The 19,682-nt window shown below is 45.7% G+C and overlaps 1 protein-coding gene and 1 pseudogene across 1 annotated transcript; both read right to left on the reverse strand.

Annotated features, from left to right (window-relative positions):
• Positions 1-11,082: 11,082 nt before the first annotated feature.
• Positions 11,083-11,426, reverse strand: LOC113563171 (annotated as a pseudogene).
• Positions 11,427-12,312: 886 nt separating this feature from the next.
• Positions 12,313-12,618, reverse strand: LOC113563176 (histone-lysine N-methyltransferase SETMAR-like; the record flags this gene model as incomplete). Its single annotated transcript, XM_026974481.1, has 1 exon — positions 12,313-12,618. A coding segment is annotated over one exon (306 nt), but the record flags the coding sequence as incomplete, so codon positions are not given.
• Positions 12,619-19,682: the final 7,064 nt, after the last annotated feature.

A 19,682-nucleotide genomic window follows, 5' to 3' on the forward strand; every position in this document is an offset into this window, starting at 1 on the left:
CTTGTAATACGATTAAATTAGTGAAGAATATTTTTCGTCTTGTTATCAGAAATCCTTTCTGAAGGTGCATAAGTTGGCATTCCATGAAAAGCCTTGGGACAATGATGGTAAAACGGTAAAATATGCTGTTCGTGTGGACCACTAGGCTACGCACTTTCGCACTCAGGTAGAAAAGGAAAGCTCCGCATTTGTCGGTCTTACCGTATCGAGCGTGTGTGGGCTATTCGTAGCTCTAGCTGCTCCGTATTTCTTGCAACAGTCCAAGCGTCTGCGGAAGAGGCACGCGCGTTAGAGACGGACGTGCCTGCGTAAGACACGCACCGACGCGCCGCTGATTATCTCGCACGATTAATTGATATGATTTTCAGCTGAAGCGGCAAGTCTATGCACGCTCGGCGCGTCTCCGTGCGAGACGCCGTGATAAATGATCCTCGAAAAGTTCCCCGAGGTTCTCGAGTGCGAGAACGCCTTTTTCTCGACACTACTTTCTCTCCCCCCTGCTGTCCCTCGTTTTAATCGTTTTCTCGATCACGCGCGTCTCTAATGAAACTGACATTCCGAAACAAGAATCCCCTTTCCCGCCCTCCCTGCGCCCCTTCGCCGGACGCCCGGGACGTGAAATAGGATTTCGTCTGCGGGCTCGGATTAATGCGCGCGGCCGTTTAATCCGACAATATTAATGACCGCCGATTCTGCGCCTCGCGCTCGCTCACGATTCAGGGATTCTACGGTCTTTAGAAACCGTACGACCGACCACAGGGGAGCGGCGGGGGTGAGGAGAGGAGAACGGAGTCCCGGCCGCGGAATCTACATCCCCCGCGCCCGCGTAAGCCTATTCAGAGGCTGGCTTACGCGACCGGACGACTACCGGAGTTCCACCGCGTGAAATTAATCGAGGTCTTATCATAATCATTTTATTCAGCCGCACTGAAAGGGCGCCGTCTAGTCGGACGAGAATCGGCAAGGGGATTCGAGGGAGCACGCTCCCTCAGGACGTCTCGCAGGGTTCGCCGAGTGGCGGTGCGATCCCGAGCGAGAGAAACGCGCGTGTGTGGTCCATGGGATTCGCAAAAATCACCGGAATCCCATGTGACGTATCTGTTTCTGGACATCCTTTGATCGGGGTGCGCCGTGGTAAACACGAGGATTCCTCGCTACCACGGGGAGTCCTACCTCAAAGGGAGTCTGCAACACGCTGCTCTCCGATGCGTCTCTCTCCCTCTCTTTTCTTCTCTCTTATTGGAATATGCATTCGTATTCCCACACCTCGAGCGTCGATATTTTTTACGTCTTTACATACATTAATTCTCGAGTATCGGCTGGCGCGCTGTACGAGGATTCCGCGTGTCATCGAAGACCGATTGAAATATACCGAGGATATTTACGAGCCGTCTACGGGCTCTCGTTACGCGTCGTTCGGATATCGTGGCGTTTGCCATCGGCTTTCGATGCTCAGGAATCCCTGAAGCCGCTGTTGCACATGTAACAACCCGCGTCGCGAGCTTTCGCCGTCGAGCCCTGAAGAGATGGAGACGGTGTTCCTCGTTTCGCGACCCGCCGTCAGCCCTCCCGAGCCCCTCCCCCTCGCTTTCTTTCTCTTTCTGTCTGCGTTTCTTCGTGCCGACAGTTAGCATAATCGATCAATTCCCATTCGGTGCCCGGCGACCAGCGCCAGGACTGTACAGAGTCAGGCACACCTGTAACCGGCGGAAAACACGGCTGTAACTCCGCGCGCGTAGCCGGCTCCGCTTCCACATCGCGAGATAAATTCCCGTGTTCCGGCACACCGCGAGGGGCGCAATAAAATTTACATAACGCTTTGTCGATTAGATACGGTGTTCCGTCCCGCGCAGAACCCGCGCCGATCTCTCTCGCGGGCGGGCGGGCGGGTGGAAGAGGCGCGCGGCGGTTTCCTGAAAACGGCCGCGGATCGCATTTGGAAGCGCAGCGTGCGGATATAAGCGCCGATATAACGCGTTCCCGCACGGCCTGCACGAGCTACACCATGCGTAAAATAAAACGGCGCTCCGAAGATATTGGATATTACCGCGACCCGCTGATCGCCGACGAATAAATATGGATGCTATGCGCTGAGAGGAGAGAGGGGCGACAGGGACTGGGAGCCGATACAACGCGGTGCACAAATATTATATATGTGTGTGTGTGTATGGGAAATATATTGGGTTGTTCGGAAAGTAATTTCGCTTTTCACAAAAAGATGTCGTTAGTCGCGTTCCTCGATACTTAACCTTACTCTAAGCGGCAAATTCGTTTAATATTTTGACAACTGACATTTCAGACGTCATTTAGTATCTTATTGTGTTGCGATCTGTCAAGTAATTTTTGTTTGGCATCACATCAAACATAGAAAATCGAAGTGAGCATTTTCGTAATAGTTTGCTTTTTTACTACCGAAAGGGTAAAAATGCAGTGCAAGCGAGAACAAAATTGTGTGCCGTGTACGGAGAAGATGTATGGAGTGAACGTCAGTGTCAGAATTGGTTTTCGAAATTTCGTACTGGAAATTTCGATTTGAAAGATGCGCCACGTTCAGGTCGGCCAATTAAAGCTGATGACGAGAAAATAAAGGCTCTGGTGGATGCAAACCGGCGCATAACAACACGCGAAATTGCTGAAAAGTTAAATTTATCGAATTCGACCGTTTACGATCATTTGAAACGCCTTGGATTCGTTTCAAAGCTCGATATTTGCGTTCCACACAATTTAAAGGAAATTGACTTGATTCGACGCATTACCATCTGCGATTCATTGTTGAAACGTGAAGAAAATGAACCATTTTGAAGCGAATCATAACTGGAGATGAAAAATGGATTGTTTACAACAATGTTAAGCGAAAACGATCATGGTCCAGGCAAGATGAACCTGCTCAATCGACATCCACGGCAGATATTCATCAAAAGAAGACCATGCTTTCTGTATGGTGGGATTGGAAGGGAATCGTATTTTTCGAGCTACTACCAAGCAACCAGACGATTGATTCGAAAGTGTATTGTCGTCAGCTGGATGAATTGGATGCTGCCGTCAAGCAGAAGCGACCGGAATTGACGAATAGGAAAGGTGTCGTATTCCATCACGACAATGCCAGACCACACACAAGTTTGGTCACTCGCCAGAAGCTTTTACAGCTTGGATGGGATGTGCTACCACACCCACCATACTCTCCTGATCTGGCACCATCCGATTACCATTTGTTCCGGTCTCTACAAAATTTTTTGAACAATGTAAACTTCGATTCAAACGAAGGCGTCAAAAATCACTTGCTTCAATTTTTTGTCAATAAGGAGAAGGACTTCTATGAGCGTGGAATCTTAAAGTTGCCAGAAAGATGGCGAAAGGTAGTGGAACAAAATGGCCAATACATCACTGAATAAAATTTATTCTAAATATGAAGAAACCGCCTTTCATTTTTCCTTGAAAAAACGAAATAACTTTCCGAACAACCCAATAGTATCTTATTGTGTTGCGATCTGTCAAGTAATTTTTGTTTGGCATCACATCAAACATAGAAAATCGAAGTGAGCATTTTCGTAATAGTTTGCTTTTTTACTACCGAAAGGGTAAAAATGCAGTGCAAGCGAGAACAAAATTGTGTGCCGTGTACGGAGAAGATGTATGGAGTGAACGTCAGTGTCAGAATTGGTTTTCGAAATTTCGTACTGGAAATTTCGATTTGAAAGATGCACCACGTTCAGGATGGCCAATTAAAGCTGATGACGAGAAAATAAAGGCTCTGGTGGATGCAAACCGGCGCATAACAACACGCGAAATTGCTGAAAAGTTAAATTTATCGAATTCGACCGTTTACGATCATTTGAAACGCCTTGGATTCGTTTCAAAGCTCGATATTTGCGTTCCACACAATTTAAAGGAAATTGACTTGATTCGACGCATTACCATCTGCGATTCATTGTTGAAACGTGAAGAAAATGAACCATTTTGAAGCGAATCATAACTGGAGATGAAAAATGGATTGTTTACAACAATGTTAAGCGAAAACGATCATGGTCCAGGCAAGATGAACCTGCTCAATCGACATCCAAGGCAGATATTCATCAAAAGAAGACCATGCTTTCTGTATGGTGGGATTGGAAGGGAATCGTATTTTTCGAGCTACTACCAAGCAACCAGACGATTGATTCGAAAGTGTATTGTCGTCAGCTGGATGAATTGGATGCTGCCGTCAAGCAGAAGCGACCGGAATTGACGAATAGGAAAGGTGTCGTATTCCATCACGACAATGCCAGACCACACACAAGTTTGGTCACTCGCCAGAAGCTTTTACAGCTTGGATGGGATGTGCTACCACACCCACCATACTCTCCTGATCTGGCACCATCCGATTACCATTTGTTCCGGTCTCTACAAAATTCTTTGAACAATGTAAACTTCGATTCAAACGAAGGCGTCAAAAATCACTTGCTTCAATTTTTTGTCAATAAGGAGAAGGACTTCTATGAGCGTGGAATCTTAAAGTTGCCAGAAAGATGGCGAAAGGTAGTGGAACAAAATGGCCAATACATCACTGAATAAAATTTATTCTAAATATGAAGAAACCGCCTTTCATTTTTCCTTGAAAAAACGAAATAACTTTCCGAACAACCCAATAGTATCTTATTGTGTTGCGATCTGTCAAGTAATTTTTGTTTGGCATCACATCAAACATAGAAAATCGAAGTGAGCATTTTCGTAATAGTTTGCTTTTTTACTACCGAAAGGGTAAAAATGCAGTGCAAGCGAGAACAAAATTGTGTGCCGTGTACGGAGAAGATGTATGGAGTGAACGTCAGTGTCAGAATTGGTTTTCGAAATTTCGTACTGGAAATTTCGATTTGAAAGATGCACCACGTTCAGGATGGCCAATTAAAGCTGATGACGAGAAAATAAAGGCTCTGGTGGATGCAAACCGGCGAATAACAACACGCGAAATTGCTGAAAAGTTAAATTTATCGAATTCGACCGTTTACGATCATTTGAAACGCCTTGGATTCGTTTCAAAGCTCGATATTTGCGTTCCACACAATTTAAAGGAAATTGACTTGATTCGACGCATTACCATCTGCGATTCATTGTTGAAACGTGAAGAAAATGAACCATTTTGAAGCGAATCATAACTGGAGATGAAAAATGGATTGTTTACAACAATGTTAAGCGAAAACGATCATGGTCCAGGCAAGATGAACCTGCTCAATCGACATCCAAGGCAGATATTCATCAAAAGAAGATCATGCTTTCTGTATGGTGGGATTGGAAGGGAATCGTATTTTTCGAGCTACTACCAAGCAACCAGACGATTGATTCGAAAGTGTATTGTCGTCAGCTGGATGAATTGGATGCTACCGTCAAGCAGAAGCGACCAGAATTGGCGAATAGGAAAGGTGTCGTATTCCATCACGACAATGCCAGACCACACACAAGTTTGGTCACTCGCCAGAAGCTTTTACAGCTTGGATGGAATGTGCTACCACACCCACCATACTCTCCTGATCTGGCACCATCCGATTACCATTTGTTCCGGTCTCTACAAAATTTTTTGAACAATGTAAACTTCGATTCAAACGAAGGCGTCAAAAATCACCTGCTTCAATTTTTTGTCAATAAGGAGAAGGACTTCTATGAGCGTGGAATCTTAAAGTTGCCAGAAAGATGGCGAAAGGTAGTGGAACAAAATGGCCAATACATCACTGAATAAAATTTATTCTAAATATGAAAAAACCGCCTTTCATTTTTCCTTGAAAAAACGAAATAACTTTCCGAACAACCCAATATTTTTATATGGAAATATAATATTTTTCCACCGCTACAATATTTTCCTACCAAATTTGTTGACTTGGACTATTGCGATGCGATGCTGTTTATTCTCCGTTCAGTCGAAATCATCGCGAATAATAACGATTGGGATTAAAATTTACACGGACCAACCGCGTGGTTTTTTTCTTTTTTTACGCGCAACACCGACAACGCGACGGTTGGTGTATCAGCGCTGGTTCAAAAAAAGGGGGAAAAAAGTGAGAAAAACTTCGCAAGTCGTGAATTCAATTACGTCGGCGGAGGGTTCCTTCCGCGATCGTCAATTACGTCCGTCACGTGACGACAAACGCGCCCTTTTTTTCGAACGTCTTCCCCGCGCCGTCCTTTCTTACGAGAGCCTTTTTCACATAATTCCAATTATCCACGCCGCCCCGCTCGCGCTCGTCTCCCCGCTCGTTGCGGCAGCGCGCATTAATTAGCTGGAGCCTCGTTGGCTACCGGCAAAAACTTTTCGCAAGAAGTTCCCCGTCATTTTGTCGAGCCCCCGGGACAACGCACAAGGAGCTTTCCATTTTTTTTTCCTATCCGACCTTTCCTCTCCTTCGTTCTCGCCCCGCGTTGTCGCTGGCGAACAGGTTTCCTCTCCGTGTTCGTGGTGCAGCGAGTGGCAGGGGAAGAGGGGGATGGGAAGATAAAAGAAAGGACGGTATCGTCGCGACGGTCCCCCGATCCCACCCCTCGGTGGTCTCGGTTCGTTAATTTCCTGATACGTCCGCGTTAATTGTGGGTAGCGAGCTGTCTAATAGAAATAATATGATAATTCGGCGGTGAGGGTCGCCCGAGCGATCGATCGCGGTCCTGCGATCCCGCATACGCCTATGGGAAAAAACGAAAAAGGTCGAGAGGAGCGCGCGTTCCCGCGGAAAGGGGTTGTTTGCTTGGCAGAGTAAATATTGGCGCAGAAGGGTGTCGCTCGGCCGGATGCTAATTGATCGGAAGAGGACTCGAGAGCACCTCGACGCCGCCGTGGATGGGGGTCGTTGCGTGCCTTTGTAACCCGACACTCGCAAGCGGATCTCTTCGAGGCGAGAAGTGAGTGCGCGCGGCGTGGCGAGGAGAGCGCGCGAATGACGGTTAAGTTGATTACCATACATTAGAGGATTTAGTCCCGAATTAATGAGCGGCCGGTCTCTCGCGTCTCCTTAGCGCAATTATCGGAACCGGCGAGGGTGAGAGGAAGGGGACCGTGCGTGTGCGATGCGCGCAGCTGCGCGTAATCGACTCCGGTAAATGATTCGACTCGAAATGATTCGGCTACCGGATTGAAATCGTACGGCGATTAACGCATGTTCCCCCAGCTTCGATCACGACTCAAGCAAACGATCGACGAATGGGCGGCAATATAAAATAATCAGCTACCGTGCGTCCCCTCACCACCCCTCGGCTGGCCGAGTTGTTGGCGAGGCCACCATTACCGGCGCGGCGGCAAAGATTGCGCGGCGGGGGCCTCGATCAGTCCAAATTAGAATCTATTCGACCTAATTGGATATTATGCCCCGTGTATTGAATTATGTGGACGATTCTGCGCCTCCCCACCGGCGTGGACTTCCGCTCGGCTGTCGAGCAGGCAATCGCATCGCGACGTTGGCGGCGATTGTTTTATTCTGCCGGCAGCAAAATTACGACACGGGAATTATCAGGGATTAGAGGAGGATCTTGTTAGCTCGCCGAGCGTATAACGCATAAACGTCCGAGACAAGTGATAAAATTACACCGCCGACAATATTGCGGCAATCGCGCGATATATGTGGCGGCAGGTGGGACGACTTAACGTTTTAGCGATGTTGTGAAAATTAACATTGTGTTTTGTGTTACTTTAGGCCGCGCCGTGTGCATAATATCCTCGTACGCCGCATACCTGCGGATGGTTAATGCGTCGCTTCGGGGTATCTATACTGCCATTACCCGCTCGTATCTCGGCTACGCTGAGGAATTCCCCCGCTTTAATGAACGCTGCCACACAGGAGCTGCGAAAAGTTGATATCTCCGGCACCTGTTCCCTTCGGCGCATAATTCCGTCACGCGACTCGAAGTGCGCGCGTCCATGCGACACGGATCATCTTCTAACGATCTTCATGACCTTCTTCCCTCCTTCGTTCACCATGAATCGTTCTAAAGCGTAACATTCCACGCGAGTGGAACGATTCGTGAACGTGTTGTAAATTTTTATCCCATAAAATGTCGAACAAACATTTGTAAGAGGCGAAAAATAACTAGGAGACTGCCTTAGATTTGAACTCGAACTCTCCGGGATCCCTAGTTCACACGCCTAGGTCTTAGGCTGTACGGCCAATACTCCTACTGTTGTGATCAACTTGTTTTCATTCCGATCCTCTATACGACCTGTCAGTCTCGACTATCTTTCCAGATCTTACAGCTCGGCCAGCCTGACATTACATTCGTCCCCGAATGTCTCCAAATCGTCGGTTCACTCCACTTGAGTCCTCTCAACCTTCATTTTTGGTTCACTCTTCTGAGTCTCTCCCAACCTCCATGTTGGTTCACTCCTCTGAGTCCTTCCCAATCTCCATGTTGGTTCACTCCTCTGAGTCCGTCCTGACCTCCATGTTCAGGCTTCACTACCGGCCAGCTGCTTTTCAACTCCCTCCTCTCCGAGGAGTAGCGGATGAATCTCAACTGTCTTCGAGGGGTGGCGGATTTTATCCCACTTCTGAATTGTAAGAGGCGAAAAATAACTAGGAGACTGCCTTAGATTTGAACTCGAACTCTCCGGGATCCCTGGTTCACACGCCTAGGTTTTAGGCTGTACGGCCAATACTCCTACTGTTGTGATCAACTTGTTTTCATTCCGATCCTCTATACGACCTGTCAGTCTCGACTATCTTTCCAGATCTTACACATTTTTCTGTCTATAGAGTATAATATTTTACAGAGTTTAATAGTTTACGGTGTTAGGACGAGGAAGAGAGAGAGAGTTACACGGCGTCACACGGTTCGTTCATCACTTAGCGGTGGAAACCGATGATGCACGGCAGGCAGACGTATCTTCCGTAAGCGCGATTTTATCTCGATGATCAGCCGTTCGATTAAAAGGCTCGCGTTGCGTACTCCGTCCGGGTTGTCCTTCTGCCGTCTTAATGATGTCCGTCATCGTGGCGGCGGCGGCCGTGTGAAGAAATCGACCTTTCCGCCACCTCGTCACGGCACCCACCTACAATCAGCGGCGGCGCGGCCTAACGAAACGATTATGCAGATTGCGGAAGGGTCCACTGACGGGTCATACATCGCGCGTATACGTGGTGACACCGCAATTTGCATCCTTAAATCGTGCGCTCTTCCGGTTTAAGCGTTTTTCGACGATCCAAGCTCCTCGCTGGACCTCGAAACGCCGAGGCAGAGGCACGAGCGACGTACGGCGCGTTTTAAGGCCGCTACTGGGTGGTCGATGGGCTCCTTTTCCCCCTTACCCCTCTCCTCCTGCAAGCCCGCGAATTATGTTAATGTAGGGAATTATGAAGTGTATAATTGATATTTATAAGCGCCGGTGCCCGTCAGCGCAGAGCTGCTCGCACATCCGAGTATCGCAGCGATACTTTGAAGAGCTCTTCTCATGGGCATTTACTGAACCATCTAAGCGTGATGATCGCGAAGGACGCGAAGGTGATCGAGACTCGCGAGCAGGTTTCCACGTAGTTGACGCTGATAATCGCTCTGCAAAAGAGAGGAGAAGTACAGAACAGAGCGATAAGAGGCCTGCCGGCCGCAAACGTCGCTCGAGAGTTGTGAAGAGCGTCGGAGCGCGTCCACGGCGATGGCATCGCTCGCACAGTCTTTCTTTCTCTTTCGCGATCCTTTGACACACATTCGTCAGTGGGCGACGGAGGCGGTTGTATTTTTATCTCACGGTATCCCGCGCGCGCGGTCGACGAGATGACCGTACGAGATACGGGCGTGCACGCGCGTATACGCGCTCACGCTCTCCGGCGGAGTCATCCGCTCGCTCGCGCCGACGTCGCGTAGGGCACGGCACTCGACTTGGGGGGGTTACTAAGGTCACCGAGTGTGGGAACTGAGTTGGCGGTCGGCGAGGATGACGAGGATGACGCCACCAAGTGACGTCAGCCCAAGAGCCGCGAGAAAGAGGCTGGATCCGCTCCGTACGAGCGCTCGTAGATCGTAGACGTCGGCACATGAGTCACCGTGTTCCGGTAACGCGACTGCGAGTCGTTCCGTTCGCTCGTTGGGCTGTTCTCTCGCTCGTCCGCTCGTTCTTTCGCTCGCTCGCAAGCGAGCGGGCGCCCCTCTAATTAGAACAGTCTGAAAATAGACCGGGTCCGCGTTTACTTTTAATTACTCCTCTAGACGGTTCGCGGACGAGCGCGCCTCCTTTGTGCGCCGTACGTTCCCGAGTCGAAATTTTTATCCTACATTAAACCCGCAAGTTTCATTCAATTTGGAGAACCAATGTAGTACTCGAGATATAAGCGATTAAGTCCTTCTTTGATACTACAAACTGTCACTTATTGCCGCTTTCTCCGTTGCGAAGGCTCAAAAGAGTATCTACTTAGAACCTCTATAAAATCTTCAGGTCCTGTACTATAAACATTTCTAGGAAATAAATATTCAGAATTATTTAATATTCCATTATCATATTTACTTTACTTGCATTTAAGATATATCTTAATTTCAATAAGCAATGTATTATATTAATTATATAATTTACTTAACTGCAGATATACAGTATGTATTGGGTCGTCCGGAAAGTTCGTGCCGATTTTGAAGGAAAATTCAAAGGCAATATTTTTTTATGTCGATAAATATTTATTGACTTATGTATGCACCGTTTTGTTTCACAGCCTTTGTCCATCTTTCACGCAACTGGAAGATTCCATTCTCCCAGAACTTCTTAGGTTTCTCGGCGAAAAACTCCTCAAGGTGGTTTTTTATGTCGATCAAAGAGTTGAAGTTCTTGCCGCTAAGAGAATTTTGCAAAGACCTAAATAAGTGAAAGTCTGAAGGTGCAATGTCTGGTGAATACGGTGGGTGAGGTGGCACATCCCAGCCAAATTCCAACAATTTTTGTCGGGTAGTCAAAGAAACATGAGGTCTGGCATTGTCCTGATGGAACACGACGCCCTTCCTATTAGCTAATTCTGGACGTTTTTCCTGAATCGATGTCTTTAATTCGTCCAGTTGCGAGCAGTACTTATCTGCATTTATCGTTTGGTTGTGTGGTAGGAGCTCATAATATAGGATTCCTTTCCAATCCCACCAGACACAGAGCATGACTTTTTTTGGACGAAGGCCGGCTTTCGAAGTGGTTAATGCTGGTTCATTTCGCTTACCCCAGGATCTTTTTCGTTCTACATTGTTGTAAATGATCCATTTTTCGTCACCCGTCACTACTTGCTTCAAAAATGGTACGTTTTCGTTGCGCTTGTACAGCGAGTCGCAGATGGAAATGCGATCCATTAAATTTTTTCGGCCAAATTATGCGGAACCCATATATCATAGCGACTTACGTAACCAAGCTTCACTACATGATCGTGGACAGTGGTTTTCGATATTTTCAGTATCTCTGCTAATTCACGTGTCGTGTAGCGCGGGTTATTCTCGATCAGTGTCTTGAGTTGGTCATCATCAGTAGTAGAGGGTCTGCCCGAGCGTTCTTGGTCTTTAAGGTTAAAATCACCAGCTCTAACCTTAGCGAACCACTTACGTACGGTTCTTTCAGCTAAAGCGCCTTCTCCGTAAACAGAACATATCGAATTTGTTGCTTGTGAGGCATTTTTGCCTTTCCGGTAATAGAAAAGCATCAAGTGTCTAAAATGTTCTTTGTTTTCTCCCATCTTCAAAAGAGTACAAAACTGACACGAATCAATTTATCTGAAACAACTTTTTTCCTAAAGATGCGTTGAAATGTCACCTTTAAGCATATGTATTGGGTCGTCCGGAAAGTTCGTGCCGATTTTGAAGGAAAATTCAAGGGCAACATTTTTTTATGTCGATAAATATTTATTGACTTATGTATGCACCGTTTTGTTTCACAACCTTTGTCCATCTTTCACGCAACTGGAAGATTCCATTCTCCCAGAACTTCTTAGGTTTCTCGGCGAAAAACTCCTCAAGGTGGTTTTTTATGTCGATCAAAGAGTTGAAGTTCTTGCCGCTAAGAGAATTTTGCAAAGACCTAAATAAGTGAAAGTCTGAAGGTGCAATGTCTGGTGAATACGGTGGGTGAAGTAGCACATCCCAGCCAAACTCCAATTTTTGTCGGGTAGTCAAAGAAACATGAGGTCTGGCATTGTCCTGATGGAACACGACGCCCTTCCTATTAGCTAATTCTGGACGTTTTTCCTCAATCGATGTCTTTAATTCGTCCAGTTGCGAGCAGTACTTATCTGCATTTATCGTTTGGTTGTGTGGTAGGAGCTCATAATATAGGATTCCTTTCCAATCCCACCAGACACAGAGCATGACTTTTTTTGGATGAAGGCCGGCTTTCGGAGTGGTTAATGCTGGTTCATTTCGCTTACCCCAGGATCTTTTTCGTTCTACATTGTTGTAAATGATCCATTTTTCGTCACCCGTCACTAATTGCTTCAAAAATGGTACGTTTTCGTTGCGCTTGTACAGCGAGTCGCAGATGGAAATGCGATCCATTAAATTTTTTTCGGCCAAATTATTCGGAACCCATACATCATAGCGACTTACGTAACCAAGCTTCACTACATGATCGTGGACAGTGGTTTTCGATATTTTCAGTATCTCTGCTAATTTACGTGTCGTGTAGCGCGGGTTATTCTCGATCAGTGTCTTGAGTTGGTCATCATCAGTAGTAGAGGGTCTGCCCGAGCGTTCTTGGTCTTTAAGGTTAAAATCACCAGCTCTAAACTTAGCGAACCACTTACGTACGGTTCTTTCAGCTAAAGCGCCTTCTCCGTAAACAGAACATATCGAATTTGTTGCTTGTGAGGCATTTTTGCCTTTCCGGTAATAGAAAAGCATCAAGTGTCTAAAATGTTCTTTGTTTTCTTCCATCTTCAAAAGAGTACAAAACTGACACGAATCAATTTATCTGAAACAACTTTTTTCCTAAAGATGCGTTGAAATGTCACCTTTAAGCATATGTATATACATCGTATGTTTTCAATAACATTGATATATTCAGACATGTTCCAACGCCATCTATTAAAAATCGGCACGAACTTTCCGGACGACCCAATATAATAAGCAAATTAATATTAAATATGATAATGGAATATTAAATAACTCCGAATCACAAAACAGACAACTTTATATAATATATCTTATTCGTATTGAATCTTACCAAACGTTATTATCACTGCATCGTACAATTCAAGAATTCGCATTGAAAATATCTCATTGTGGCAGTATTATAGATTATTAAAAAATGGCTATTTATATGTGTCGCAAATGTATTTACATGAACGTTTATTTATAATGGGCTACATTATAAGCCGTCCAATGCATTGAGGTACCTCTTTATTATCGAAGAAACTGCTATTTCTTCGGGCGTTAATTACCATGAACGATAAAACACGATGAAATAAATAACACAAATTTATCAATATAACCGCACTGACAGTCACTATGACATTCTGGCATTCGCAACACGAAGTTCGAGCCAAGCGAGAGAACCAATCAGCATCGCGGAAAGGCGGCCTCAACTCTTCGATAAAAAAGAACTTCAAGAAATTAACACGCCTTGTAGAAAATTTTTGGATACACTTTAGAGGTTCAAAAGAGATTCTAAAGAGGAGGTAGGAGTTGTAAGGACGAAAGTAGAAATTGTATAGAACAACAAGATCGAATAAAGGCTAAAAGAAGGCGTTAGTAAATTCAAGATAGAACTTGTAGGCCAAGGAGCATTATTAGAGGCACAAATGACTACGTAAGAGGTTCACAGTAGATCTGAAATTTCGACTCGGGTTCGCGCTTGATAATGTTGGTCTCCTCCGAAATTACGTTCCGTCGTGCTTAATTGGCCCGCGCGGCATAAATCTCTCTCGGTGGTACCCACGTCCGTAGGTCCCACGTTATTACAACGCGGAGAGCATAAAATCAACCGCTTCCGCGGAGAACGAAGGGACCGCTCCGGCTGCCTTCCTTCGAGGAGCTTTCTCGAGTCGCTCCGAGTCGCGCGGCACACGTGTGCTCGCTCGCATCTCGGATCGGGAGGATCGGGGTGGTTAAGAAGAATGCGTGTGTAATAGCGATTGACGCGCGTAGCATCGCGAGGCGCGCGCGATCATCTCGTGAATGCAGCCGGTACTAATTTAATATTCGCCTTGCTGGGACGCGACAGCCGTGACAACGCGGCTTGCGCCGAGTCACGACGCAGAAACAATTCGCCTCGTGGCGCGGGATAATCTGGCACGCGGCACCGCGTGCGATTGTCACGAAGATACCCGACACTCTTGCACGGCCGTCTCGCCGCGTCATCCTCCTCCCCTTTGTAAGGGACGAGATCGCGAAGGCCAAGGATATGACGCGAGCGAGCATAAAGGACCGAGCGAAAGGACGACGAACGAGCGCGCAGTCGGAGGAGATGCATTGGGCGATAAAAATGTATCCTTCTAATTCATCGCGGGCTTAAAAGGCACATCTGATTTTGTGTTTCAAGATGGTCGATCAATAACGCAGAGACCCGGGGGGAAATGAGACGTGGATAATGGCAGACGGAACTTTCCACACGGCGAGCTTATACTGTCGCGAGCTCGCATTAACTTTAACGAGTGACGGCCCACGCGACGATTCGACGGGTCGAAGGTCAAGCAGACGTGAGAATCTCCGTGGATTCTTCATTTCTCTGACCCTCGAGATGAAAGCGGAGGCTCGGCCGACAGGTTGACTAACGTCGACGTCGTCCTCTCTGCTGTACGCGCCGTTGTAGCCGCTTACAATTAGTATTCTTTCATAAATTCGACGACGGCACTCGCGGCGGATGGCACATTTGCGTGAAAGAAAATCTACCGGAGTCCTTAACCCCTTCGGCGGCATTGACGCCAACGGCGTCCTTGTATTTTTTTCGATTGATTGGGCCGATCTTCATAAAACTTAGTACCCAAAAGCTTTTTGGGTCGCTGAATACGAATCCATAATCAAAATTTCAAAATTCAAAATGACGGATCCAATACGGCGATCAAATATAATCATAAAATCAAAATTTGTTCGGAATGTTATTAAATCTGATATCTAAGGGTTTTTGGGACTGATGAATACGAATCTCAGATCACAATTCCGAAATTCAAAATGGCGGACCCAATATTGCGGTCAGAAAAGCAAAATCTGAGTGTTATGAAAACTGGTATCCAAGAATTTTTTCAGTCGCTGAATTTGAGGTACAAAATTGCAAAATTCAAAATGTCGAACCCAATGAAGTGGCACAAAATAAATAAAAATTTGTTTCACTGACTAAGTTTTTGGATGCATCTTTCCAAAGATAGTTTGGATTCCCAATTCTAAGATACAAATACTTGTCAGTTTTTCAATTGTTTTTAGATAGATTTGGTGTTTTGACCACCATATTGGATCCGCCATTTTGAATTATGAAATTTTGTATCTCAAATTCGTATTCAGCGGCTCAAAAACCCTTTAGATACCAGTTTTCATAACAAATAGATAGATTTTGGTTTTTTGACCGCCATGTTGGATCGGCCATTTGGAATTATGAAATTTTGTACCTCAAATTCATATTTCGCGAGCCAAAAAATCCCTAAATACAAGGTGTGTTTGAAATCCGATTACTGTTTTTTGGGTGCCACCAGGGGCACAAACAGTGATATTCTGTTTGCCGCTGAAGGGGTTAATGACTTGCAGGTTTTCACACGATAGACTTTTCTATCTCTCGCTCTCGAGGCGGGACCGTGTAAATGACGTTCCCTCCCGAAACGTGTGTCGCTAAATGGGAGACATAGAAATTCGGGGAGGGTTGCGATACCTGTCGGCACTCGCGCTTATCTCGGACCTGAGCTGAAGGACTCGACTGATAGGGATTACACGAGAAAACGATTATCCGGCGCAGATGTCGGCCGGCAGGTAGCATTTAACCAGCACTCTGGGTTCCTCGAAGACAATTCGCAAAGGGACCTGAGCGAAAAATTCCAGCGGGGGCTGCTAACGAGCGCACACACGTGCGCGCGCGCGTCGGTTTTGTTCGTAATTGTAAAAAACCGGAATCGAGCAAGAGACCGGCCAATGGCACGTTCGCATTTAGCGGCGAACGGAAGCTGATCCTTGCCGCGGTCGTTTTTCTCTCTCCTCCTCTACTTCCACTCCTTTTCTCCCGTACTCCGTCCTCCCCTCTGACCGCGGCCTCTGGGCACAGTCCACTCTGGCGATGATTACGCATATAAAAATGTAATTTCTCACCGCGAGCCGACCACGCGCGACGCGTGTGGTCTAGGCCGGCGCGCGTGTGGCCAGGCCGAAATTTACGATTAAAAATCGACGACACGGTGCGCGAGGTCGTAAGACCCGATGGGTCCCACGGATTCTACAAAGCGATCGATTTGTCATTACGAAACGCCCCGATAAAGATCCGCTGGTGAGATACAGGGGTTACCGGTGTCGGGGCTCTTTGTCGCGGTTGCGTAGCGACTGATTTACGGCGATTGCCGCGAAATATCCGGAATGGCCGCGCGCGGCGATTAATCAAGCCTGGGCTTTCTGAAAATTTGGCCTTTCAGCCGGTCGGGATCGAACCTACGCCGTCGCCTGGCGTTTAATATTAACGCGTCAATTCGAGCGAGGAAGGGGAAGGCTCATGTAGAGAAAATAGCGACGTCCTATTATTATTCTTGATCAACGAGATGTTTCGTCGTATCTATCATATTGATCATTCGGAGTATTAATATACAGGGTGGTCCACTTAAATCGATCATCTTAGATATTTCACTTGTTTTTGATGATACGAAAAAATGTCTAAGGAAAAAGTTGCACCGTTCGAAGGGGCTATCACGATGACAGAACAAAACTTTTTCAAGGTTATTTTTTTCGGAGATTCAAAGGTCAAGATAATTTTTTTTAATGGAACTACATATTTTTGTTTGCGCAATTTTATAGCCAACATCGAGAGGAGTTCAGCGACCTATGACAACATGACCTTTAAATGATCTTGAACGCGGGAAACAGAAAAATCAAACTTTATGCTCTTCAACACAAAAATTTATTTAAGGAGGTGTTCGAAATGATGTCCTCCGACTTCAATACATTTTCTAATACGATGCACAAATGATACTCTTACCCTTTCTATCATTTCTGAATTTATACTAACACATGCACTCAAAATGCGCTCTCTCATGTTCTCTTGTGTAGTTGGTACATCATTGTAAACAGTGTTCTTTAACATTCCCCACAAAAAAAAGTCTAAAGGGTTCAAATCAGGAGAAGGTGCTGGCCAACTGATATGTCCTCCTCTTCCTATCCAGCGTTCCGGAAACATTTCGTGTAAAACTGTACGTGCAACACGTGCGTTATGAGCCGGACAACCATCATGCTGATACCACATTTGTAAACGAGTTTCTAACGGCACCTCTTCCAATAAGTTTGGTAATTGTTGGGACAAAAAATCAGCATATTTTTGACCATTTAATGTACCATCAATAAAAAAGGGCCAATGATTCGATTGTGTAAAACACCACACCATACATTAAGACTCCATGGACGTTGACGTTCTACTTGTCGAAGCCACCTTGGATTTTCAACGGACCAATAGTGCATATTTCTTCTATTTACTTGTCCATGGTTAGTGAAAGTTGATTCATCGGTAAACAATATTCTGTTGAAGAAGAATTCATTGACCTCCAACTGTTGTAGCGCCCATTGACAAAATTCTATTCGATTAATAAAATCATTTCCATGAAGCTCTTGATGCAATGCAATGTGATATGGACGAAATGAGTGGCATTTAGGAATGCGTAAAACACTTGTCTTGGAAATACCAGTATTTCTTTGTATTTGTCGAGAACTGATATGTGGATTATTTGCCACTGCAGCCAAAACAGCAACTTCTGCTGGTTCATTAGTTTGCAAACGAGGTCGCATTTTCTTGCGTGAACAAACACTTCCAGTTTCACGAAATGTTTTAAAAAGACGGTCAAAAGCAGCGCGAGACGGTAAACGCTTTTCAGGGTATCTTTGGCCGTACATTCTCTGCGCCTCTGTAGAGCTTCTTCCGCTTTCACCGTAAATAAGAAGCGTTTCTATTCTTTCCTCTTTCGTATAATCAGTCATATTTAAACTCTGATATCGAGAAGCTCAGGAAATGAACTGAACTGCGAAAGCATTTCACGATCATAAATATTTACATACACATACACACACGCACACAATACATGTATGGAATTATTTCAATCTTACATTCCATTGAATTCCAGAACATGAGAGTGTTTACCGATGAATCAATGTTCACTAACCATGGACAAGTAAATAGAAGAAATATGGACTATTGGACCGTCGAAAATCTAAGGTGGCTTCGATAAGTAGAACGTCCATGGAGCCTTAGAAAATGTATTGAAGTCGGAGGACATCATTTCGAACACCTTAAATAAATTTTTGTGTTGAAGAGCATAAAGTTTGATTTTTCTGTTTCCCGCGTTCAAGATCATTTAAAGGTCATGTTGTCATAGGTCGCTGAACTCCTCTCGATGTTGGCTATAAAATTGCGCAAACAAAAATATGTAGTTCCATTGAAAAAAATTATCTTGACCTTTGAATCTCCGAAAAAAATAGCCTTGAAAAAATTTTTGTTCTGTCATCGTGATAGCCCCTTCGACCGGTGCAACTTTTTCCTTAGACATTTTTTCGTATCATCAAAAACAAGTGAAATATCTAAGATGATCGATTTAAGTGGACCACCCTGTATAACGACACGCATCTGCTATATGTGAATCTTAATGCGAGAATAATTTTAAAAAGATGTTCTCCGTGAGTACGTGTGTCTGCTTCCTGTGTGGAGTCCGTTTAGAGGCCTGATTGACTTCAGCGTGACCGGCATTTTTGCACATTGTGCAGTCTCTTGAGTTGCGGCTGGAACTCGCTTCGTTCTGCTTTCTCCGTTTGGCTTTTAGTGTGGTTGCGTGTCAGGCAACCCTATGGATCCCAAGCACCCTGCCGATACAGTTAGTCACGCGGTTCTTTCTCGTCCACGGAAGTTTAGGCTTTTGAGTTAAGATACGGTAGTTAACTTTTTTCTTCGTTAGCTTCTGTTACCTTCATTGCACATTTTCCCCGGGAAATACGGATTTATGTGTTCGCCGGCTGCGGACAGTCGTTTCCTGGAGTCGCAGTACGGTGTTTCCGTCTGCCATTCCGTGTCTATTCGCCTCGTCGTGCATTCGTCGGGGGCGAAGAGTGCGTGACGCGATAAAAATATAAAGTCAGCCGGGTTTTATGGCATCGGGAGCGTCTAACCCTTCCAACATTTTCCGACCGGAAAGGGTTACACACTGTCCCACAAGTCAAAATATTACTTTATTGAGACGTCTACTTTGAACTTCGTTCCCTGTCGGGGGAAACGGTCTCCTCGCGGCAAGGGTTGAGTTCTCGTTCAACAACGCGAGGAGACGAGAGGACCAAAAAAAAAACGGATCGTCAGGCAAGCTTGGCTTCAAGTTCTTATAGTTGACTTTAGCGTTTTACCATTTGGTATTCCGTGAAAGGGTTGTCGCGTACAGTCGGATACTTCACGGTGGATGCAATTCGACACGCCATGTATATAATACAATTGCACAGTAAAGTCACTTCGACGAGGCGCTTTCACCTCGCGGAGGAATTTTTTTCGCGTCGCGTACCGTTAACTTTATTATTTTTTACCGTCCATTTTTAACTTGTGCAGTTTGCCGAAATTGGAATACACCGTTACGGCT

This window comes from Ooceraea biroi, chromosome 13 (genome assembly GCF_003672135.1).
Source record: "Ooceraea biroi isolate clonal line C1 chromosome 13, Obir_v5.4, whole genome shotgun sequence".
Classification (NCBI taxonomy): domain Eukaryota; kingdom Metazoa; phylum Arthropoda; class Insecta; order Hymenoptera; family Formicidae; genus Ooceraea; species Ooceraea biroi.